Source organism: Tamandua tetradactyla, chromosome 23 (genome assembly GCF_023851605.1).
Source record: "Tamandua tetradactyla isolate mTamTet1 chromosome 23, mTamTet1.pri, whole genome shotgun sequence".
In the NCBI taxonomy this organism is placed as follows: Eukaryota; Metazoa; Chordata; class Mammalia; order Pilosa; family Myrmecophagidae; genus Tamandua; species Tamandua tetradactyla.
Window position 1 is genome coordinate 47,350,334 of NC_135349.1, and position 25,606 is coordinate 47,375,939.

General features: G+C 44.1%; 1 protein-coding gene across 2 annotated transcripts in view; it reads left to right on the forward strand.

Moving 5' to 3' along the window:
• The first annotated feature begins 978 nt into the window (after nt 1–978).
• GRIN2A (glutamate ionotropic receptor NMDA type subunit 2A) overlaps nt 979–25,606 on the forward strand; it is a 421,881-nt gene continuing 397,253 nt past the window's right edge. The window contains exon 1 of one of the 2 annotated variants that reach the window (XM_077141849.1): nt 979–1,407. In XM_077141849.1, coding sequence (XP_076997964.1) covers nt 994–1,407 — 414 coding nt within the window. In that variant the 5' untranslated portion in view covers nt 979–993. The remainder of the gene's footprint in view (nt 1,408–25,606) is intronic. The other variant, XM_077141850.1, reaches the window with a different exon arrangement.

Genomic DNA, 25,606 nt, shown 5'->3' on the forward strand with positions numbered 1-25,606 from the left:
GGCAGCAGGACCCCAGTGGAAAGGCTGGGGAGGGGTGCTCAGTCCACGTCGGTCTGAGCGCTTCCTGGACTCCTACCTCCCTTCCCCCCACCTCCCGCGCCCCACGCATGTTCTTTGCCAGCTCACACGCGCCGGCCCGGGAGGGAAGTGCCTCCTCTCCGCAATTCTGCATTGCACACAGCGCGCGTGAGAGAGGATGTGTGTGTGTTGCGAGTGTGTGTGCACGCGCGCCGGTAGGGGGCGGGTCCTGGGGCCGCTTGCAGTTGAGTGGAAGCCGCTCCAGGTCCCTCTGCGCCGAGTGCGGCGAGCGCTAAGTTCCTTCAGGCGTCACCGAGCCTGGACCCGTCGCACAAGCGAGCATCTTCACTCCCAAGCGCTCAGAGTGTAGCCTGTAGGAGAGGAGCTCGGTCTGCGGCAGGTGCAGCTCATGGAACCAGGTCTCTAGTGCACCCCGCGGGTTCTCAGGGGGCGGGGCCGATCAACTAGCCTCCAGATAAGGAGAACTAGCCAGCCAGGACGCGGCTGTCGTTCGCTGCTCTTGGCCAGGGGGCGGGGTCAGTAACTTGGCCTGCACTAGACTGGGTGGTGGAAAGGTGGGTGGAGGGTCTGCTCTGGGTGCCTGCGAGCTGAGTGGGGTCCATGACCCGCTCGGAGCTCAGGGGCTGTGCTTTGCAGCTAACCGGGGGAACGTGGTGGGAAATGTTGGCGGGGCTGGAAATGGGGAAGAGGCTTTCAGGCGGGGGATGAGGAGGAGGAAGGAGGCGGGCTGCGAGGATGGGTTTGATGGACTAGAGCTATGGCTGGAGTTGGAGTTGAGTCGAGGGATGCGATGCGGATGGCGTCGGGGGGTGGGGAGTGGAGTCAGGGACTCTGGCAGCCTGCGCTGGGGGTGAGCGCCACACCCGGCTCCTAGAGCAGGGCGCGGGCTGGGTACCCTCGCTCACCGCTGCCCTGTCTCTCACCCTGTCCCCGCAGGGACCGTAAGTGGCGAATATGGGCAGACTGGGCTATTGGACCCTCCTGGTGCTGCCGGCCCTTCTGGTGTGGCGTGGCCCAGCGCAGGGCGCGGCGGCGGAGAAGGGGCCCCCGGCGCTGAACATCGCGGTCTTGCTGGGTCACAGCCACGACGTGACGGAGCGCGAACTGCGGAACCTTTGGGGCCCGGAGCAGGCGGCGGGGCTGCCCCTGGACGTGAACGTGGTGGCGCTGCTGATGAACCGCACGGACCCCAAGAGCCTCATCACGCACGTGTGCGACCTCATGTCTGGGGCGCGCATCCACGGCCTCGTGTTCGGGGACGACACCGACCAGGAGGCCGTGGCCCAGATGCTGGATTTTATCTCCTCCCAGACTTTCATCCCCATCCTGGGAATCCACGGGGGCGCATCCATGATCATGGCGGATAAGGTAAGACGGGAGGCTCCGGGCTGCCAGGACCTCGGGCAGAAGCAGATGGCGGCCACTGTAGGTCCTCACGTGTCTTTGGCATCTGTCTTGATTTGAAGGGGGTTTGCGGTCACCGGCGCAGGTTCCGCCTCCCCAGCCAGGAAATGGATGGAAATGTCTCTTCCGCCTTGGTTCTGAAACTGGGGTACTCAGAGGAACCCTGGTGTGCCTGGAATAGGCTGGGGCCGGGGGTGCTTGGAGATCTCCAGGTATTACCCAAAGGCAAGACTGGGGACACGTTAAACAATATGGCTCATATTCCTGTAAAGTCCATTTTACTTGGTTTGGGGGAAAATATCTGTTTTCCTCCCTCTTGTGGTAAGTGATGAAAACTATTTAAAGATATTTACTGTGGGAGTAGGTTATAAGATAAAATGCAAAAATTTTTGGTAAAGCACCAGAAGGTAGGGGAATGTCAAGTTTCCGCTTCCCCAAACTCTTCTCAGGTAGAAAGTTCGAGAAGCCCTGGACTAGAGGGATGTTGGAGAGACCCCCCTCCTGGGAGGGAGTGGGTGTGAGCAGAAAGGAGAATGACACTGCAGGCAGTGTGGGGGGTCTGACGTTTTCCAGTACATGTTCCTTGTCTGCGGCTGACAATTCATGGCAGGGGCTCGACCGCCTTCAAACTGAGGGGTTGGCTCCCAAGGATGGGCTTGGGAACGAGACAAGGTGTGTCCAAACTTCTTGTTTTAAAACGAGAGGGAAGGTCTTTGTGGACCAGCTGGGAACATTGGTTTGGAAAAAAGGGGAGAGAGACTTGAAGACTTAAGTGACTAGTTACCAGGCCTGGCTTGGGAATTGGGATGGAGTGGAGGCAGTAAAGAAGGTTGGAAGGAAGAGCAGAGCGGAAATGGGGAAAAAGGGAAAGACTGGGGATGTGGGGGTGTGGTATCTCTATAAGACTCAGGAAAGGATCAGGAGTCCAGTGGGAGGGGGCAGCAGGGTGAGGGGTAAGGGATGCTTGCGTGCTGTGGCCCCAGCCCTCCTTGGAGAGAGTTCCTTAGAGAGCAGGAGGCATGAGGCATTTGTTATAGCACTTTCCTCCCGATGCTCTCAAAGCACTTTTATATTCATCAAATCAGATTGTGCCTCTGTCTCAGCAGTTCCCACCAGCTCCTTTGGGGATTGTATTAATTCTTTCAGGTCTCCAGGGCTGCAACACACTCAGCCGAAGTACACAACTGATGCAGTATCTTATTAAACATTCATTTTAGAGTGTTTGCTGCCTAGCAGAATTCCTGTGTGTTGTTGACCATTTTCCCAGTCACCTCTCGGTTTTGGGTGGGGAGCTCTTTTCTGGGAGGGAGAAAACGGGGAAGAGCGGTGCCTTGCCACCAGCTTATAGAGCCATACTAGGGCTGGAAGGGATCTTGGTGGCTAATAGACCACTCCGGAACTTTCAGATGAGGAGAAGGAGCACAGAGCAGGTAAGATAGTTGGCCAAGACCACACATGGCTGATGGGACTAGAGTTCAGCTTTTCTGGTTCCGAGCTCTGATCTTATATTTCACCAAATTCAGCTCATTTTTAAGTTTGGCATCCCATTTTCCAGAGAGCCAAGGAAATAATCTAATTTTATAGGAGCTCCTGAGCCCTGGAGTGATACTCAGGCATAGGATGGGAAGTCCAAGTACAGAGGGCTTAAGCATGAGGAGGCACCAGCCCACCGATGCAGGAATGAAGAGGGAAAAGAACGACAATTTTCATTAGGGAATTGGGGTAGAATGTCGGGGTCTAAACGTTACCGCTCATCCCTCCTCCCTTTTAAGTTTTCCCTGAAGGAGCAATGTGCATAAAACAGTAGCCGAACTGTAAGTGAAATTTCTGGGTAGACCAGGGCCCAAGATGACCCGTGGGTAAATCTGTTAAAAGCTGAATTGGAGAAGGTAGTTGAGGCTGGGTTGGGGAGGTCTGAGCAGGCTTCCAGTTCTCTCTTCCCTAAATCTGAGCTGGCAGGCCTGTCGTGGAGGCTGTCACCTGACCTACCCATTCAATTGCAGGCAGAGAAGTGGGAACAGAGAGTGGAGCTACAGATGAGCAGCCCCTTGATGTGCAGGAAATCTGCACCCTGGTCACTAGTGAGTCTTGACCCAAGGAATGTCAGGCTCTGGCCAACTGAACTAGCAATGCGTCTTCCCTTAAATGAGGATTTAGAAAGGATTTTTTTTTTTGAGAAAGCTAGGGAGTGAGAATCAAAGTGTCCCTCTCTCCTATGGGGTAAAAGGACCTTATGGGGAAGTGGAGCAAAGTCCTATTCCACGTAAAGAGTAAGGAAGGAACAGGGAACCAGGAAATGGCCAGAGAAGGATGAGAAAGGACAGTTTGAGAGAAATCGACATTACAGAGAGCTTTTGGAGGGGATGGAGAAGAGAGGAATGGAAGTGTCCATTGGCTCAAAAATGTGGAAAGGAATCAGATACCTCCTATTATTGTTGAAGATTTCTGAATCTTTCTTGAGGAGATTGTCCCCACCCGCCATGATCCTGGTAAACCTAGAGGGGGACAAGACACTATGGCAGGGAATCAAAGAAGTCAGCTGAGCACTTTGGGATATGCCTGTGGAATTACAGGTGAGGAGAGGAGCTGGGTTAGGAGACGGTATTCGCAGAGACCTGGATGTGATTAAAAAGGAAAGACATGGTCCGAGATGTGAGCGCCCCTTCCTTCCCTTAGCGACACATCTAGTCAGAAACTTTGCCACCTGTTTCTTATAGAGCTCAACGATGAGTGAAGTATGTTCGGCTCTGGAGAAGCAGTCTTGGGGGATTGCCTAAAACTCCCCATTTCTTGGGCATGCCAGAGGTATTCAGGTCACAATGTCTGAAATGCCAAACTGATAAGGGTTCTCTGTCTCCCCTAAAATAATGTCGATCTGATAAAGCCAGAATGCACCTGTGTTGTTTGCACTTCTAAACTCTCGAAGTGGTGGTGCCTTATGGATGAGACTCATGATTAATTTGATTACCAGTTAATACGCATGCACACATACACATACACAAGTCATTTTAATTTTTCCCTCAGTCTCCCTGACCCTTGAAGAAAAGAACAAAGCTTTATAATAATTGAAATGGTATGAAGGGGCAGATTTTTATGGTGCTCATTTAATTTACAGGAGAGATGTTCATTTTGGCTACTACCAGTGGTTGGTCTTGCAAGTAATTAAATTAGAAGTGAAAATAGTGCTCGATGTAGATACAGTTCTGATTTTATCTTATTTTGGCTATTTGACCCCATCCAAGTGAAACAATATCCTGGTTAAAGTAAGGGCCCCTAGAATATCCAACAGGGGGGCCAGTTCTTTCTGTTTCTGCTCAGTGTCCTCTCCTCCCAGTTCTTTTCTCCCTCATTCCTAACTGCTCCATGGAAGGCAAGGCAGGGCTTAGATTTTAGCTACATCTATCCCTGGTAGTAAACTGCTTGGGGTTTGCTTTATATGTTATTTTCACACATACCTCATTTCCCCTACTAGAGTGTAAGTCCCTTGAGGGAAGATTTTTTTAAGTGTGTATTTGAAATAACAGATGCTCCTCCTTCACAGTTTAAAAAAGCAATGTTTTCTCGTTGTAGAGTACTTGGAAAGTGCATTAAAGTTTAAAGAAGAAAATCAAAATCTCTCTCATCACCTGGGAGTAACTGCTGTTGACATTTTGGTGTATTTCATTCTAAGCTCTATTTATTTAGTTAGGAGTTCTAGATTATACTGCATATATGGCTTTGTTTATTGTGCTTTGTACTTTGTGGACTCTCTAAATGAGAAGACCAAGGTTTTTCTTAAATTCCGGAAAAATCTCAGCCGTTATCTGTTGAATATTTCCTCTGGACCATTATCTCTATTCTCTCCTTCAAGGACTATTAGATACATAATATAACGTGTGGATAGATATTATATATGAAGTTTCTCCTTGTATCTTAACTTAAATTTTGTTTTTGTATTTTGTTTTCTGACTGTGCTATGCTATTTGGGAAGGTTTCCTTAGTTCTCTACTCTTGTTAATTAGCTCTTTTGTGTCTGGCCTGTTATGCTCCCTATCTGTTGCCTTTTCAACTTCAACAGTGACATACTTTACTTCCAAAATGCGTAATTGATCCCTTTTCATACCTGGCTGTTTTTTTTTTTTTTAAACAACTCTTCTCACTTTTTGGGTCCCCTTAGAGAATTTAAAAAGTACTTATTATGAAATCCTCTGCTTGCTCCATTGTCTTTGTTTCTTCAGATACGAATTCTTCCTTTTGTAGAGTCTGTTGATCGGACGTCCTCATCAGTTCTCTAATTTTTGCCTGTGAACGTATTTTCAAGACAATTTCATGATTTCTTCTGCCCTGGATCTGCAAGGGGATGGGCTTTCAAAGCAGAGCTGATGTTAGCAGCTCATCTCGGAGCTCTCCTCTTCTCCGTATTTTTCTGGAACTCAGGCTTGGGCTCCCGCATCACGCAGCTAACTTAGCATTGGCTCCTCGATGCAAACGGTGGCCTCCTTTTTGTCTATGACTTAAGGAATGGGGCAGATGTTCCAGCTCCATTCACAGCTAGCAGTATGGGTCTGGCTCCCCATACCCTCATGAATGCTGAGACTTCTGCTCCCACGGCTTGTATATGCCCCAGCACCTCAGGGATCATGTGGCTTTGATTCCTAATTGGCATTGTAGAGTCTCATCATTGTTTTCATTCATTTTTAGGGGGACTGCTCTGTTTTTGATCTGTGACTTCCTTTTCTTATTTCCAAGCAGAACTACATACATTTAAAAATAACTAAAGACTTATCTACGCATTATAAGACTTAGGGGCAAAAGAGGGAGATTACTGAATATGTGTTCCCTCTGATTTTGGCCTAGCTTTGTTTCACATCTGCTTTTATTTATTTTTTTTAACTTGGCTATATATCCTCGGACTTTTATCACTCAATCAACTTATCAAACATGATTTTTAATGGCAACAGAGTGTTCTGTTTATGCCACAATTATTTAAATACTTTTCTATTTTTTTACTGTTAAATAGGAGTGCTTGCTTGCTCACAGATGTGCCCCTTTACTACTCTGCACTGGCCCTGCTCTGCCCACTCGTTACTGGGTGAACGTTTGTTGACTGAATGAAGTCATTGGTTCTGGTGCCAACTTGCTGCAGCTTCTGGACGTGCATATCACCCTGTGGTTCAGTATTTTCCAGGCGGTGCTTGTTCCCTAAATGCTGACTGATTTCATAGGTGTGTACTGAGTCTCCTCTCCCCCTTGCTCATGAGAGTGGGCAGATAATTACTAGCTAGTCTAGGGATTAACATAAACTGGGGGATTACATAGACCCACGTCCTGCTGCTGAGTAGTACCTCGTTAGCAGGATGGGGAGGTTCCTGGGCTTGTGACCCAGCAGTTCTGGAGTTCGATTGTTGGTGAGTGGACCTTCCCGCTCCATGGCGAAACCTCATGGGAAGGGCAGGCACGCGGCGGCGGAGCCCACTCAGCTCCCGCTACGGAGGCATCAGCTTGTTCTGGGAGTGGGGAGGGCCATCTTTAGCCTCTTGGGCAAGACCTGTCAGAGGCAACCACCGATTCCTCCTTCCTGAAGTCACTGAGAGCCACGGGTATCACCCCGATGGGAAGGATTCACCCCGTGCGGTCCTCGGAGCTCACTGGCCGTTGCCTGCACCTTTGCTAGCTGTGGGTGGAGGGTTTAAGGTGCTTATCTCTCTGCTGGCCTCAGATAGGAAAGGGGAAGGATGGGGAGATGAGAGAGAGAGAGAGAAGGAGAGAGAGAGATAGAGAGAGAGACAGAGACAGAGACAGAGAGAGACAGAGACAGAGAGAGGGAGAGGAAATATGATCAGAATTCTGGGTTTGTAATGGGGAGCTGGTGGCCTCTGGTAAGGTCATCCTGTAAATGAGACTGTCTCCAGGACAAGAGGGGAAGGAAAGGACCAGAGGCCCCTTATCTGTTGGGGGATTGTGCTTTATCTCTCCAGACTGACACCCCCGGTCGTGAGCATAGGATGTATTTATGGACCCCAGGAAGAGGCGGCAGGCCCTACTGCAGTGTCAATTTAACATATGTGGTTGGTGTGTCAGACCTTGAGTTAGATTGCCCAGGTTTAAATTCACTTGGCAGCTACGTAGATCAGGGGGATGTTCTTCAACATCTCTGAGCCTCAGTGTCTTCATCTGTAAAACGGGTATAATAATAGTACCTACCTCATAACATTGTGAGATTTAAATGCAATAATGGATATAATATACACAGCACAGGGCTTGGCTCATAATAAATGCTTATTACAGGCATCATGCCTACATTTTGCAGTTTTTATTTCCCTCCAATGCACCTCTGTTTGTGTGGGTATGTTTAAATCTCAAATGTGTTTATTGGGATGCTATCCCACTCATCTTGCTTCAGGTGCTTTTTGTGCTGCAGCCTTTTGAAGGCGCGTGCTTCTGAAGCTCTGCAAGCCTTGCTGTTTCTCCTGTGGGCTGGCAGAGGTGAGTTTGTTGTAAAGACCATGGCCACTTTATAGCATCCTGGGCATTTCACATCCAGGTAGTAGGTTCTGGGGCTCTGGTTGAGGTGCTGCTTCTTTTCTGGGGAAGGATGAAGGAGGCCCTTTGTGGGAGAGCTATGTTCTCATGGGGAGGCTGCCGGCATTGGAAAGTGTAAATGTACTTTTTAATACCCAGAAAAAATGATTAAGGGTGCTGTAGTGATAAGAAGGTATTCAGTGAAAAATCACAAAGCTCTCCAAAATGGAGGGTCCAAGGACACTATCCACATTTTATTAACTGGGAAAGCCAGAAGCCTCTGCTGAGTGACTTTAAGGAGAGACCGTTTCGAGGATCTTTGCAGTAAGTGATCCCACTGACTGGACCTTATGTTTGCACCGGGCTTAAGGATTTAGAGTCTAGTCACATAAAGTCGTGCGTTTTGCCTTTGCTAAGAATGAAGTAACTCAGTGATAGCTGGGGAACCTGGCAACCCCAGAGATATGTGTTTAAAGAATCCCTCTTTTCAGATGAGGAAGTAAATGTTCAGAGACTTGCAGATTTTATTTCGGGTCCCACCGCTAGAATCAAGTCTTTTGATTCTTATTCTTATGCTCTGATTTTCCTGCCCTTTCAAGTTAATGAATGTGAATAGAGTTGGGTTACTGAAGGGGCAACAGATCAGATGCTACTATTTTGGTTGCATCAATTAACATGATTAAGGGTTTGGTTGGTGGAATTAAAACTCAAAACTGTATTTCCAGATTGAAATGATGGACCCATATGATGGGCTGCATTTGAGGGTTCAAGAAGAATTCACACTGTTTCAGGAAGGGGGAGATGTGGCTTTCTGATTCACTTGCAAACTCATGGACTCGTGGACTGCCTGCTGAATCTGGCACACAGATGCATTTTATTTCACCAGCACAGGATTTTAAAACACTTGAATTATAATGTCTATGGGGGAGGCATGCGTTTTCCAGTTCACCATAGTCCTCTCCACCCCACACCCTTTTATGTCACATCCAGCTGAATTCACGCATAGACTCTACAAGCTAACGAGATGGTGTTCCCTGATTATGGGGGTCTTATTTGTTTGTGTTTTGTGTTGACCAGAATCTCAATAGGTTCTAAAGAGTGACGTGGATCCTAAAAATGTGGAAGGACTCAGGCTACATTTCTGGAAGTATAATTTCTAAATTAAGGGAGTTGATAGCTCTATAATACCTTTCCTGTTGTTAGGAGTGCTCTCAGCTGCAAGTGACAACGTTTGGCCAATGGTAGCTTAAATCATAGAGACATTTAGGTGATTTTGTCTTTTTTTTTTTGTTGTGATATCATATATATATACACATGTATAATGTGTATATATATATGTATATATATATGTATACCATGTATATACACATGTATAATGCAAGGTTTGCCATTTTAACTATTTCTATGTGTATAATTCAGTGACATGAATTATATTTATAATGTAGTCTACCATCACCACCATCCATTAGCAAAACATTTTTATCACCCCAAACAAAAACTTTGTGTCCATTAAGCAGTAGCTCCCTGTTCCCATCTTCCAACCCCCTAGTAACCTCTAATCTACTTTCTAAGACATCTAGTTGTGTTTAACAAGGAGTCCCAGGTCTTGTTCAGTGTCCTCAGCTGGTTCATCTTAGTCACAAAGAGGCTGCTTCTGTTCCAGCCATCACATCCTCACATGTCATCATTCAAAACAGGAAGAAAATGGAGATAAAAGAGGCTATCTGCAAGGATCCTCATCTTTTCATTAGAGTAGAAAATATTCCTTAGACTCCTCCAGCTCCCAGAAGATTTCTCCATACAATTCATTGGCCAGAACTGGATCACTTGCCCACCCTTAGGCCAATCCCTGGCAGAGATATCAAATCAAGATTCCTCTCTGAGGTAGGTCATTGCTAGCTGAACATTTGCTTGGATGGCAGGGAGGTAGGATCACTGGCTGAGTGGTACAACTGCTCATAACTCCAGCAATACTCCCACAACCTCTGTAGGATTGTCCTTGGCTCTGCAGCAACAGAGATGAGCGTTGACAGACTGGAGTGTGCCCAGGGGAAGGAAATAAGGTAAGCGTTCCAGAAAAACTACTGAAGGAAGTTTAGTTTAGAGGAGAGAAATCTCAGAAAAGATATAAGAGATGTGTTCAAATGTCTCTTGAGTTGTTATAGGGTAGAAGGTGTAATCTTTTTTTTTATTGTGTAAATGTACATATTTCCCAAAATTTGCCATTTTAACCATTTTTAAGTGTATACCTCAATGGTATTAATTACATTCACATATTGTGCTACCATCATCACATACCATTACCAAGGCTTTTTCATGACCCCAAATAGAAACCCTGAACAGATTAAGCAGTAATTCCCTATTTCCCCACCTTCTTTACCCATGGTAACTTCCAATCTACTTTCTGTCTCTATGAATTTGCTTATTATAGATATTTAGATAAATGGTATCAAGCAGTATGTATCCTTTAATGTCTGGCTTATTTCACTCAATGTTGTCAAGATCCATCCACATTGTAGCATGTATCAGAACTTTATTCTATTTTATGGTTTACTAATATTCCATTGTATGGATGGGTCACATTTTGTTTTTCTGTCCATCTGTTGATGGACACTTGGGTTGTACCTGCTTTTTGGCTATTGTGAATAATGCTGTGATGAATGTTGGTGTATAAATAGCTGTTCCGGTCCCTGCTTTCAATTCTTTCAAGTATTTAAAAAGTTAAACTCTGTGTTTAACTTTTCAAGAAACCATCAAACTGTGTCCACAGTGGCTAAGCTTAGTCTTAATTACTTTGCTCTTGCACTAGGTTGAGAACTGAGGCCAGAGGGTGAAATTATAAGGACGAATGTTTCAGCTTGATATAAGGAATAAGCCTTGGCAATTAAGTCTCTCAAAGAAGACTGTGATGGCACACAGATTAGGAAGCGTCTGTTGGATGTGACTGATCATCGCACAGGATGGTGTGGGGAATTCAGTTCACACTGATTCACACGTTCAAGGTTGGGTTGGAGTGGGTCATCTCTGGGTCCTTTCCTCCTCAGAGACTCTGTGCTTCTCAAATACTTGAGGTTCTTTTTTTTTTTTTGAATCCCAAGCTTGGTGCTTTAAGCCCTTGGATTTGGCTGAAAACCAACATCCTTCCTTTCTCCAAGAGTGTGAGCAATTTACCATACGTTTTCGTTCCCTGGGAGGGAAGTTTATGATCCCTGCAGCATCACCTCAAATCCCCAAAGGATTCTACATCATCCTGAAGGATAGATGATATTTGAAAAGCAGAAAACCCATGTATCTATTAACTTACGCACACATATATAAATATAAACATAAGTAGGTCAGTTGGTGTCATATTTGCTGGTGGAAAAGTTCCTGGCTAAGAAGTATACCCATGGAAGACGATGCTTAGAATAATTGCCAGTGATCTCAGGACACTGTAATTGCGTCCAGTTAATAATGATTACTCATGAAAGTATATTCCAATTTTTATACTCTTACTGTGGTGATACGTTTATACTATAAAGATACAGCCAACCTCTCTCTGATTTTTAGTTTTCTGATTATTCTTTGTTGTTGGTTATATCCCCCTGCATTTTGAACACTTGCTTACAACAGAAACTGTTTTGGGTACGATTCCATTGTTTATCTACTTCCCCTATCTCTTCCAGCCCCCACACTTTCCCCAAGGAAAAACAAAACCTGAAATTGCTCTCCAAATTCTTTTCCTTTCCATTAAAATCTTACCACTTTCCGTATGATGGAAATGTATATCCTCTTTCAAATTATGCATTTATTTTGAAAGCGGTAATAACCTGCAGAGTAAAAGATCCAGATAATACAATAAAGCATTTGGGGAAAGAATATGTGTTCAACGAATCCAAACATCCTCCATAGAAGTGAAGGTTATGCATTTGAAGAGAAAAAAGATTGATTTGAATAGCAATTTATTTCTATTTGTAATTTTTGCTGAAGTTCCTATGTTACACAGATCTCTTTTAAACCTCACCTCCTTATTACATTTCTAACTTGAAAGAGGTTAATTATTTTTCACTGGTCCTTTAACTGTGCCTTTTTGGCTGAAAACAAAAAAGCAAAACAAAAAACCAACTCACTTTGGAATGTGAGTTGTGACGCTGGAAGTCACTGGCACCTCAAAGGTAGGCCACACACTCACCCAGAGAATTTAAGATAATTTGGGGGTGATTTAGGGGGAATCATGGACCACTTTATGAATCTAAAGCACACATTTGATTTTATGTGCATTTTTTTGGCATCACAGGCTCTCTGAAACCCATTCTTAGACCTACCTGGTATTGACTTATATTTTGGTTTATGAATATATTCACTCTTTAAGCATGTTGTGAGCTCTTACCTTGGGTCAAATGTTCTATAGAAACATTTGTGATCCAGTTATTTGCTTCGGTGTAACTCACTATGTATTTGGGAGAGACTTCCAATTGAAGTCTTCTAGGATACGCCTGCGATTGGGCTAGTGCAGGGGGCCGTGGGAATACAGAAGCATGCCAACCTAATCCAGACGTCCAGAGAAGATTCTCTAGAGTGCTGGGGTCTAGAATTCTAGAACTCCTGGTCTGGAAGAGGCTGGTATCCTCTGTGCTGCCAACTGCCAGGATGGAGGCTGCACTGAGGGTAGAGAGGACTGGCTCACAGACCAGCAGCAAGTTTACAATGGAAACTGTTCCTTTCTCTTCACTTGCTCTTGAAGACTACCAGGCTCAAATGATGTTTTGATAGCTCTGAATTTTCCCCTGGATGGCATTTCCCACAATCAAAACATTCAGCTTTTTTTTTTTGCTGATTTTTGTTTTGTTGTCACAAGTGGTTGAACATCTCCTGCTTTATCCTTTCTCTTCCAAATTAGGGAAATCTAAACCCAAAAGAGTGAGTGGCATTTGAAACCCATATTATCTTGAATGTCTGATTGCTAGGGCTGAAAAAAAGGTGTTTTCAGGTGAATAATTTTAAAGATTAAGACATCTTTAGGGCTGAAGAAATGTAGGACTGATTGGCTTGGGTGAATGGAGCCAGAACCACGCGAAGAGGCTACTGAGCTGTGGAAAAGGACAGCCTTACCCTCATTCTGGTGGAGATGGGTATGGTTCCCACCAATGGAATTTTGAAAATGGAAGGCACTGGGTGAAGAAAGACCAAAGATACTTGCACTTTATGGTCACACTGCACTTGAGTTAATTGTGATTGGTGCTGTCTTGGGTAATTGCTGTTAGTTTTTCCTTACCTCTGCCCCCTCCCTAACTCCCTTCCTTCCTTCCTTCCTTCCTTCCTTCCTTCCTTCCTTCCTTCCTTCCTTCCTTCCTTCCTTCCTTCCTTCCTTCCTTCCTTCCTTCCTTCCCTCCCTCCCTCCCTCCCTCCCTCCCTTCCTCCTTCCTTCCTCCCTCCCTCCCTTTCTTTCCTTCCTTCTTTTCCCTTAACTTCTCTTCCCTTCTCCCCTGTTCCTTCTTCTCCCCTCCTCTTCATTGCCTTCCTCTCCCCTCCCCCTTTCTTCTTTTCTCTTTCCCTCCCTTGTTTCCTGTCTCCTCTCCATTTCCTCCTTTCCTCTTACCTTCATTCAAGCTACTTGGCAACATTAAAGGAAAAACTTCTATCATGGAAAATTGCAAACACACACAAAAGTAAAAACTGGTATAACGCACCCCTATGTACCCTATGTACCCATCACCAGCTTCAGCTGTTGTTAACATGTGACCATTTTTCCTTCATACTAATCTTACCCACTCTCTCCACTTTCCATCACTGTGTCATTTTAAAGTAAATTCAAGACATCATTATAATTCACCTGTAAATACACTGGCATAGATCTCTAAAAGATAAGGACTTTAAGGGCTGTTATAAAACATAACCACAGCTATTAGAGCCTGTAATATTTATTCTAGAAATATAAAAGTAATATAATAAATGCACATTTTAGAGGATTTGTGAGATTCAGAGCAGTATAAATAAAATTAAAATCACCTTTAATCTCACCATCCACTGACAACTGTTTCGAACATTTTGATATATTTCCTTCTAGTCTTTTTTCTATACCTTATATACAAGCACACAATATACATACTATCTAACAATTTCATATATGGCTTTTAGAATCCTTAGCATTATCATGAGCATGCCAGATTACTTGTAAGCATTTTTATTTACCATACTTTCTATCATGATTTACTTAGTAGTTTAGATTTCTTCAAATTTGTTGCTACTAAAAATAAGATCATGGGAAACATCTTTGTAGTGAAATGCTTAAATTGCCAGTTATTGGTTTTGAAAAGAATCCTATGAATGAAATTCCTGGGTCATTGTGCATGAAGGCTTTTTCTTTGTATGCTGTATGTAGGGGTCATATTTCATCTTTTTTTTCCATGTGAGTGTCTCGTTATTGCAGCACAATTTGTTGAATTTTTGTTGTTTGTTTTTTCCTTTGTTTGTTTTCAGGAAATGCATGAGCCGGGAATTGAACCCAGGTCTCCTGCATGGCAGACGAGAATTCTACCACCAAACTACCCTTGTACCCCCACATAAAGTCTTTTAGGGTTCTTGGTCCATACTGATATTGGTCTCCAGAAAGATTGGACTCGAGGTTACTTCCAATAGAAATCTCTTAAGGTATCTTTGCAACCTCTCCCTGGCCAGCCTTGAGTAATATCATATAAAACAAAAATGTTTGTAATTGACTAGATGAAAAATATTATCATATTGTCTTAATTTGCATCTCTTTTATGACTGCTGCCATGCAACAGATTTAATGTAGTCACAATTTTATATTCCCTCAGTGTTGCACGCGTTACCCTCTTTGATATCTCCCATTGTGTAAATGGAACCTCAGAAGGTGATGAATTTTCACATATAAAGGACAGTGAAATAACTTGAATTTCTAAAAAATAATAAATATTTTGAAGCTTGTCAGGGAGTACCATGATTATTCATTCTTAGTCACCAGGCATAGCTCAACCACTGTGTCTCTATCAATGTTTTTTCAAGAACTACTTTAAAAATGTAAGGTTTCTCAGCAGAAAATCACTTTTGTGGTGTTTGACTATTGTGATTTGCCAGGAGGTGAGGTAGAATTGTGAACTAGTGGATCCGTGATGTGCTTGTTTCCTAGGCTTTGGGTGAGCAGTAGGAATGTGCAGCTACCACCTATTATTTTCCCTAGAAAAGCAAAAAGGTAGGGGAGGATGTAATAGTAATGCCTTGGGATATGAAAACATATTGCATGGGTGGCAGGGAATAACTGTTCACTTCCATCAGGGGGACAATGGAACGCGTTTTAAATAAAAGTAGGAGGGACTTAGGGTAGGTATTAACAGGGCGTGTGGGAATACCCAAAATATGTGAAGGCTAGTAAGGCATGGTTCTCAACCAGAGCAGACATAGCCCTATAAGCTCCCAGAGGCTGCTGCTGTGCCAGGCATTGACTATCAATCCACTGGTTGTGGGGAATTGGGGATTCCTGAGGAATGTGTGGGGTGACAGGGGCAACTTGAGGTCCTTGGAGGCTGTGGCTATTTGCACCCAAAGCTGGAGGATTTCATATTTTAATAACTAGTACAGGTGAGTATCGGATTTGGATATTGGCAAGACCTCATATTCTTTCATGCCAGCGCTCATGCAGTGGGCCTCTCAAGGAGCTGTCAGGAAGAGGATGGATGGCGGTTTCTCTGCCTCAAAGTCAGCCTTGCCCTAAAAGTGTAGGTAGGGCTAGAAACATTCTGAGGCTCCCTTTCCTACATTCTGGAAATAGAAATGTGCTTCACTGAACCCTTCTACCTTCTGAACCTGGTGCATTTCCCTTCTTCTTTTGTGGTTAATTTTCCAGCCATAGTCCATAAATGTGCTGCCCTCCCATGAAAAGCAGCGGCAGGCACGGGAGCTGAAGCCAGCTCTGGCTTCCACCACCCACTTCCTCGCCTTCTCGTTCCGTGTCCTTCAGGACAAGACTTTCTTAAGCACGTCTGTTGTCATTTGGGTAGAATGAAGAGGCCTGTTTCAGTCTCTGGCTTTGGGGTGTGATGTGGTCATTTGCAGAAGCATGAAAGCAACCTTGCATTTGCTGAAAAATACTCCACATCTTCAATTAGTTTTGTTTAAAATTGACTTTCAAAAGATAGTCCTGTATGTAGCTTAGTGGGATCATGTACTTGGTTGGCTTGTAAGTAGAGCTGGTGGTTTGGCTCCTTCCTCTGAAGTAGGAAACTCTCCCTGGCTGTCCTGGTGCATGGAGGTTTCCAAATTTCAAAGATTTTCAGGGAAAAGGGGAAGATCTGAGGATACAAGGAACCTGAGATATATTAGGAATTTATTGTTTGAAAGGGAGGTTGGGAGGAGCTTTGAGCTTAATTCCAAACCTCCATGGAGTTTCGTTTCTCCACCCAAACTGGTGAAAAGTGAAGATGCTCCAGCTCAGAACTCAGACCCTATCGTCTCTGAAACTGACTTTGTCCTTCACAGGGTTCCTGATCCAGGAACTGGGCTCTTGTACTTAGGAACTGAGTCCCTCTCTTAGAATCCTGCCTCAAATAGCATCCTCTAAGACTTCCAGGTTCAATACTTTTTAAAAAGTTTTACTTAAATATCCCTGGTATAACAGTATAATGGTATAACAGTATGTCCTAGTTTGCTAGCTGCCGGAATGTGATATACCAGAAAAAGAATGGCTTTAAAAAGGGGAATTTATTAAGTTGCAATTTTACACTTCTAAAGTCATAAAAATGTCCAAATTAAAGCAAGTCTATATAAGTGTCCAATCTAAGGCATCTAGGGAAAGATACTTCATCAAGAAGGCCGATGAAGTTCAAAGTTTCTCTCTCAACAGGAAAGGCACGTGGTGAACATGGTGACGTCTGCTAGCTTTCTCTCCAGGCTTCTTGTATCATGAAGCTCCCCCAGGGACATATTTCCTCTTCATCTCCAAAGGTCTCTGGTTGCATGGGCTCTGTGATTCTCCTGACTCTCTCATCATTCTCGGGCTCTCTCCAAAATGTTTCCTGTTTTAAAGGATTCTAGTAAACTAATCAAGACCCACCTGGAGTGGAGTCACCACTCCATCCAATCAAATGTTAATACCCACAATTGGGTGAGCCATATCTCCATAAAATAATCTACTCGAAAGATTCCAACTTACATTATTGAGTAGAGATTCAAAGAACTGATTACTCTGACAAGATTGGATCAGGATTAAAACATGGATTTTCTAGGGCACATAATCTTTGCAGACCAGCACACAGTATAATGGCTCCCCGAAGAGGTCTGTCCCACTCCCTGGAACTTGCGAATAGATCATTATAAGTGAAAAGAGAGACTTTGCAGATGTAATTAAATGAATGATGTTGGGATGAGAAGATGGTCCTGAGTTATCCTGGTTGGCTCAGTGTAATCACAAGGACCTTATAAAAGGGAGCACCAGGGCCACCGAGAAGGAAACACGGTGATGGAAGCAGAAGCTGGAGCCATGCACTGGGACAATGAAGGAGAGGGTCAGGAGCCAGAGGGATGCAGGTGGCCTCTAGAAGCTGGAAAGGGGAAGGAGTGGATTCTTCCCTCAGAGCTTCTAGGTAATACCACCCTGCCAATACCTCGATCTGAGTCTAGTGGGGCCTGTATCAGACCTCTGACCTCCAGGTAGTGAGATCATAAATTTGTGTTGTTGTAAGTCACTAAGTTTGTGGTTCTTTGTCATAGCAGCAAGAGGAGACTCATACAGGAAAGAGTCTGGAAAGCACCAGCTCTGGAAGTTGGCTGTTCCCCAAACAACCTTCTCTCTGTGTTTTAGCTTAAAAATTCATGCATGTTATACATCCCACTTCATAAAGTAAAATGCGGGTATTAAGACCAAAATAATTAAAAATGACATAACAGGTAGATGTGTTCATTTTTCTCCTCACCAAATGTTCAGATAAAAGTGATCGTCTAGGAAGTTCTAGCATATTATTCTCTGCCCATTTGTACTGCTGGGCTGGGCCTGTCCCTGTGTGATAACCCCGGGAAAGTGCTCTGAATCCAGACAACATGGGTTCCAAACCTGTATTCACTCCCTATGTGCCCTTGGTCAAGTCACTTAACCACCTTGAGCCTCAACTTCCTCATCTGTAAAATGGGTTTTCAATAACACCAGTGGTGTGTCCTGGGCACTGGGAGTAGGGAAGGTGATTGTGAGAATTAGTAATTACATGTGAAAAGTGCATGATGCAGTGCTTTGCGTGGAGCACTGGCTGGGCAGTGAGCTCTGTTCTAATGCTGATGTACTCATGTCCTCACAGCAGCCCCATGAGGTGGGACCATTATTATCCCCATTTTACAGAGGAAGAAGCCAAGGCCCAGAGAAGTGAAAACATGTTCAAAGTCACATGGGCTGCAAATGGTAGAGCCAAGATTTGAGCTCAGGTAGTTTGGCTCTGAGGTAGAGTTTCTCAGGCTTGGTATCATTGACATGTTGGCTGGAAAATTCTTTGTCGTGGGGCCTGTCCTGTGCATTGTAGGAAGTTTAGTGGCATCCCTGGTCTCTGCTCGCTAAGTGCCAATAGCAACCCCTACCTGCAGTTGCGACAACCAAAAATGTCTCCAGGCATTGCCCAGTGTCCCTGGTTGAGAACCACTGCTCTGGGTTTTGTGGTTTGATCACTGTGCAATACTGTCTACACAGGGGATGCTTAATATGTGAAGTATTCACTACTTTGGGTAATGCATTTCACTAAGCTTTTTAGGGGCAAGTGTCAGTTGGTGTATCCACCTATTAATCTAGTCAGTGGTCAGTGGACTCCATGCCCCTCTCGGGGACCAGATTTGTATATTCTGACTGTCCTTGACCAAGTGGGGCTTGGCATGTGATGATGCTAATTCTGGTCTGTTTCATTGGCTTTTCCAGCGGCTGAGTGATGCTGTGGTGGACTGAGTAGAGTACTGGGCAGGTGCCAGTTTGCAGTTACTACTTTTTTGAGATGGATGATTCATGGAGTTCACATGTAGCTGTACAGTTTCTAGGCAGTAAACCAACCTCCCCCAAATTTTTCACAAGCAAATCTTCCCTATCACATTTGGATCTGGAGGGGAAAAAGAGTCAAGGAATTCAGGATACCTGGGCAAGAGAGAAAGAGTAAGAATGAATTAATAAAGAACTTTATGTCAACTTGGGCATTTTTCCAAAATACATTGAGACCAAGTTTCATTTCTTAAACCTTAACTTTTATGGCTGATTTGGGTTAGTGCCATTGGGTAGAAGTTATTAAAGCAGCCAAAATCACTGGTTCCAGTTCATTTAGGAAAGGTTCTGTTCCCTGACCATATCTCTCCTTCCAAGCAGTTGTATCAAAAATATCAACTCGTAGCCATGCAGAAAAGATGTGAATGAGAGACATACAGGTCTCTACAATCTTACCCATCACCACAAATCCTGCTTGGATAAGGCCCCCTTTGTGCAGCCGCCTCTTTGGTCCCCAAAGCCTTGTCTGATGTCCTGGCTGGAATAGAACTTGGAACTTCCACCAGTCTTGCCCGGTCTATGTTCTGTCCACAGTTCACCTGCCCTTGGTGCCCTCTCACATATGGTGTGTGCTGTGGCTTGCATGGTTTGTGGAGACTATATTTATCTTCATAGCACCCCTTCTTCCCTACTCCCAGAGCCCAGCACACGCCATCAATGGATGCTTAAATAAAATGGTGAGTTAGTTGAAAGGACCAGATCCAAGACTGCATTAGTTTCCTCTTGCTGCTATAACAAATTATCACAAACAATACACATTATTCTCTTGCAGCTTGGCAGGTCGTAAGTCTGAAATCGGTTTCACAGCTGTGAAATCTGAGTGCCAGCAGGGCTGTCTTCCCTCTGGAGGCTCCCCTTAACTTTCAGAGCTGCTTTCCTTGGCTCGTGGCCCTTTCCTCCATATTCAAACCCAGCAGTGCAGCACCGTGCTTCAGTCCTCATGCCCACACCTTTTTCCATGTCAAATCTCCTCTGCCTCCCTCTGTTAGGGGCTCCTGGATTGCATTTAGGGTCCACCCAGATAATCCAGCCCCATCTCACAGTTCTTAATTTAATCACACCTGCAAAGTCTCAGTTGCCATTTAAGGTAACAGTCACAGGTTCCAGAGACCTGGGGATCTTTGGGGGCTGAGATTCAGCCAACTACAAGGACTGTCATGACAACTCACCATATAGGGACGTGGCAAGACTGTAGCAACAAGTTCAAATCACTTCACCATGATGATAGGATGAGCTTACTGGGCAGGCCAGGTAAACGTACTGAACCTCAGTTTCCTCATTTGGAAGGTTGGGATAAGTGATCTTCATCTTTTAAAATATGGCCTTCTTAGGGCAAGGTCTACATGATGAGAAGCAGTGGGTGGTATAAATATTAAGGGCTCTGAATTAGGCAGAGCTGGAACAGAATCTTGGAGCTCCTGGTTCTTCCTTTCTCCTCTCCTCTCTGGGCCTCAGTTTTCCTCATCTGTAAAATGGGATTGGGCAGTGGTACACTCCTTGAGAGGGTCTACTCTTGGAGTTCAGGAATCACTTTGACTTCACTGATAATGAATTGCTTTCTTCCTGCCTGGTGGGGCCGAGAGCCCTGCACAGATGAGACAGGGCCTTCCTCAAAGCATCCCCAGCAGCTGCACTTCTGCAGGTGCTGTCCTTCTTAGTTGAGGCTCTACAGATGCCTCCACAATCTACACCTGAACTCCTAGTCCCCATCCATTGGGTTCTTGTCCATCCCCTCAGCTGCGTGGTGGGCTTCTCCCCTTGATATGACCATAAGCACCTCAAACGGAACCATCCCAGAGCCTGTTTCCTCTTTGTCCAAGAATTTGTCTTCATACTGGATTCTTTCTCTGTCACTGGTGCCCCTGCTGTTCACGTCACCCATGCCCTACAGAGAAAGGAAAGGATTCCTGTCAAGCTCCCACTGTGTAGAGACACCATGTAGCAGACAGGATCCAAGAAGCACCATCTTCACTGTAGAGAGGAGGTAGATGAGGCACAGAGAGTTGCAGAAGATCACCCTTGATCACACAGCCTGTAAGTTGCAGAGCTGGGACTTGAACTCAGATCCCCTGAGTCTGAAGTTCATGTTGTTTCTACCATGAATTTCTTAAACTTCAATCCTTCCCATGCCAACTTTTTTTTTTTTTGGCCATTTTGACTATTATTCTCATGATACTTTGCTTTATATCTCAAAATAAAATAAGGATATCTTAAAAGGATATGCTATATCACTACCAAAAATGGAAACCTTTTCCACAAAATAGAAAGCAATAGTAAGCGCAAACATACAAACAAAATCACATCAATAAAAAATCCTCAAAACAAAAATAAAAAAGAGAAAACAACACTGCTATTGAAATGTAACTAGGTGCTATTTCTTTAGAAGGCTTAGTTTAAAAGGTTCCTTAAAAAGGAGATTAGCAAGTGTTAAAGAGGTGTTGAAGTACACTGAAGATCTATTAGCACCAAAATGAGACTTTCTCTTTGGCTAATCAGAAGGATTGAAAGAGAGTCATAGCTTCATCTTGTGTGCTTTGCTGTTATTTTGAGTCTTATCTACGAAAGACTGAAACCCATTTCTGGTAGCACGCCTGGCCTGCTGGTTGATCCACTCTTCCACTGCCAACCTCTTGGTGAACTCCTTCCTTGACCCTCAGCTCTTTTCATCCAGACTCTGGCTCTGGTCTTTTCACTTTCCTGTCCAGATGCTCATCTTCAACCATAGCTCACATCCCCAAAGGGGAGCTTTGAATTATTACCTTCCACTCTTAAACCTTTGTTTGTCCCCCTATTATTGTCAAGGTCAAGTTTAAATCCATAGCCAGGCATGCAAGAATCACCACAATCAGCTCCCCACCACTTTCCAGCTCTTTCTGTCCCCCATACTGCATCCATCGGTGAAACAAGATCATTCATTCTTTCCTCCACACGCCCCAGAGTTCTCAGGTATGTAACTGAGTTCTTCCCTCCCTCTTGCGTCTTCATGAGTGCCCAGCTTGTTCTGCCTACCTGCAAGGATTCTTATGAAGATCAGATGATATGAGACATATGGAAACTCTGAGAACTCTAAAAGGAAATGCATGTGCAAAACTCTTCTGCTTTGCCTTTAAGTCTTGTTTTTAATGTCAAGGAATCCATGACGACTTTTCCAAATTTTCAGGCTTGAAACAATTGCCTTCCCCAGTTTCCTGTGACCCTACTATCTTTTGTGCCACATGACAAACAGAATTTTGTTTGTCACTTGGCTGTGAATTTATTCCTCTTCTTTATCCTTGCTGTCACCATGTTCACCTTCCCATCCCCTTATGGATGGTATATGGGATTTGAAAAAGCAAATCTGCACCTACCTGTCACAATCAGGAGTATTTTTCTTCCCTCATTAGTTGCATCTTGGAATGCGCCTTGTCTAATAGGAAGTGACAGCTCAATTGTTTGCATATGACAATTTCTATTCTGCTCCACAGCTGACCATACACAATGAACAGACTGTCCAGCCTCCAAAAGTGGGGAGCCCAGCCTTGGAGTGTGATTCCTTTCTCTTGGCATCACAAAATTGGGGTGGAGCCAAGAAATGGCTCATCCCATGGGTGGCAAGAGTCTCTAAAATTGCTATCTGAGATAGGAACTTCCCTTGGGAGAAAGGAGACAGGTATGTGTGCAGAGGTAGAGGGAAAAGCTGATAGTTTTCTAAGTCCCAAGGCTAACCATCTTTTTCATTGTCTAGGGTCCCTCCTACCTCTAAAAATGGATTTTCTGCATGATTATTCACTCTCTTCTCTTGAAATCTTTTGGGCTTTTTCAATAGAAAGGATGGCTCCGTAGGCCTTCATATTGAACCTCATAATCACTGATGGTTTCAGCATCACCTTATTGAGCATAAGACTTAGCAGAGACCATAGAATGGATGTATTTAACTTGAGCCATCAAGCAGATGTGGGAGACCAGACCCAGAGAAGTTCAGGGTCTTGCTGAAGGACAACCTACTTCTTAAGTGCCAATCTTGGGCCTTTCCACGTCTCCATCAGATGTTAATTAGTGTTGCTGATAAAAAGACCAATGAGGGACCCATTTTCTGTGATGGAAGATGGTCAAAAAGCCTCTCCTTCCTGCAAACTCATCATTTGCACCACATTGCCTTTAGATAGAATGTCAAAACCCAGCCACACAAATCCTGTTACTTGATGTGTGACCGCTACTGACTTTTCCAGTTCCAATTCAATTCTCTCTCTCTTTTTCAATTTGCTCTAGTCCTGCATTTCCCCAAAAAACGTTCTGAGAAATACTACCCTGGGAGGTGCTCCCTCTAGAAAAGAGTTTAAGCCAAAATAAGTGTAGGACATACTGAATATCATGAAACCCTTGGATATTTACAATCAATAGTAGCCCATTCAAGGCTCTGAGAAGTCCTGCACTACAGGCATCTTATAAACTCTGCTGAAACTAATGTGTCCGAAATGTATTTGATGACAAAACTCTCCTTTTTGTCTTGTTGACTTGATGAAAGCAATGCTGCTCCAGTTGCTTATATCCACCTGGCTCTTTCACACTTTAAGATGCTTGCTTGTATGGGTATTTTTTTCTTCTCTCATTTTCTGTGAAACTCATTGCAGAAATCATGACCTCTGGGAAACCTTGGGCCTTCCCCCATGACTCTTGCAGGATTAAGCACCTTTCCTGTGCTTTTGTAGCTTCTGCATTCTAATAGTTTACTTGTTGATTTATGTCATTGGTTGTCCTCATTGAGGACAGGAACTGTACTTTATCTATTTCTCTTTGTTTGCTTATTTCTCTAATGCTCATTGAGTCGTTCCATAACTATTTGTATGTCTAGGTGCATTGTTCAAGGGGTTGGGAATACTGGGGAAGAGACAAAATCTTTGACCTCACAGAGCTCACTTCCAATGGGAGGGGAAAACATATGAACTTATGATGACTATATCATGTTGGGTGGTGATAAGTGGTGTTCTAGTTTGCTAGCTGTCAGAGTGCAATATATCAGAAACGAAATGGCTTTTAAAAGGGAAATTTAATAAGTTGCTAGTTTACAGTTCTAAGGCTGAGAAAATGTCCCAATTAAAGCAAGTCTATAGAAATGTCCAATCTAAGGCATCCAGGGAAAGATACCTTGGATCAAGAAGGCCGATGAAGTTCAGGGTTTCTCTTTCAAGTGGAAGGGCACATGGTGAACATGGTCAGGGTTCCTCTCTCATCTAGAGGGGCACATGGCAAACATGGCATCATCTGCTAGCTTATTCTCCTGGCTTCCTTTCATGAAGCTCCCTGGGAGCCATTTTCCTTCTTCATCTCCTAAGGTTGCTGGCTGGTGGGCTCTTTGCTTCTCGTGGTTATGTCATTCTGCTCTCTCAGAATCTCCATTCTCCAAAATATTTTCTCTTTTATAGGATTCCAGAAGCTTATCAAGACCCACCTGAATGGGTGGAGACATGTCGTCACCTAATCCAGCTTAACAACCACTCTTGATTAAACCACATCTCCAGGGAGATGATCTAATTACAGATTCAAACATACAGTATTGAATAGGGATTATTCTGCCTTTACAAAATGGAATTTAGATTATAACATGACTTTTCTAAGGGAATACATACTTTCAAACCAGCAGAAGTCCCAACATAAAAACTAGAGCAGGTTAAAGAGACTGAGAATGACAGGAGATGGCCTTTGGGATAGGATGTTCAGGAAAACTGCATCGGTGAGGATAGGCTGGGTTATGTAGCAGAGACAACAACCCTCATATCTTAGTGGCTTATGACAAAGGTTTATTTCTCATTCATTTGAATTATCTACCAAGAGTCAGTTAGGAATTCTGCTTCACTTGGGGGCCCAGGTGGACAGGGCTTGTACTGTAGGAACATGACAATTGTCATGAAGGGGTAGGAGGGCAGCAAGGCTGTGCACTGGCTTGTAAAGGTTTCAGCGCACATTTGTTTGGCTGAAGCAAGTCATATGTCTTCATCAAACACAAGGTGACAGGAAGGAGGGGGAGCATGGAATAGTTGATAAGCAGCATTAATGACTACACAGAAACCCCCTCTGATAGGAGGACATTTGACCAAAGAACATAAGGCAGAGAGGAGGGGAACCATGTGGATGTTAGGGAAGGGGCTTTCCACATGGAATGAGCAGAACATGCAAAGACCCTGATTCTCTAGCACTCAACATGGGGCTTGGCATGGAGTAGGTGACCAGGAAATGTTTGTTGAATGAATACCTTAAATCCCAGGACTTTCTGGATCCCAATTAGTGATATTTTTCAAGTCCATTTTCCAAAGTGGTAGGAACTGGTGAGTGCATATTTGCAGGAACAGAATATGTCTAACCAGCCAAACAAGAGTTGTTTGATATCAGGGTCTCCTAATTAAAGGACTTAGAGTCCATATCCTGAATTTATCTTTTGCTCCATAATTTACTTTGACCTGTCCTTTGTCTGAGAGCTTCTTCCTCAAGGATCTTTTGTTCTAGCACAAGAAAACAAATCAGAAACATGTAAATTCACCCTAAGCATGTATTTTTTTGAAGAATGTTTATAAAATGCATATCAAAAGGAAAACTAGTGCTTATTCATGGGTACACCTGGTGGGTTCATCACACTTGAAATGATTTTGCCACTGTCTGGATTCCCTGCTAAACTCTGAAGGGGCA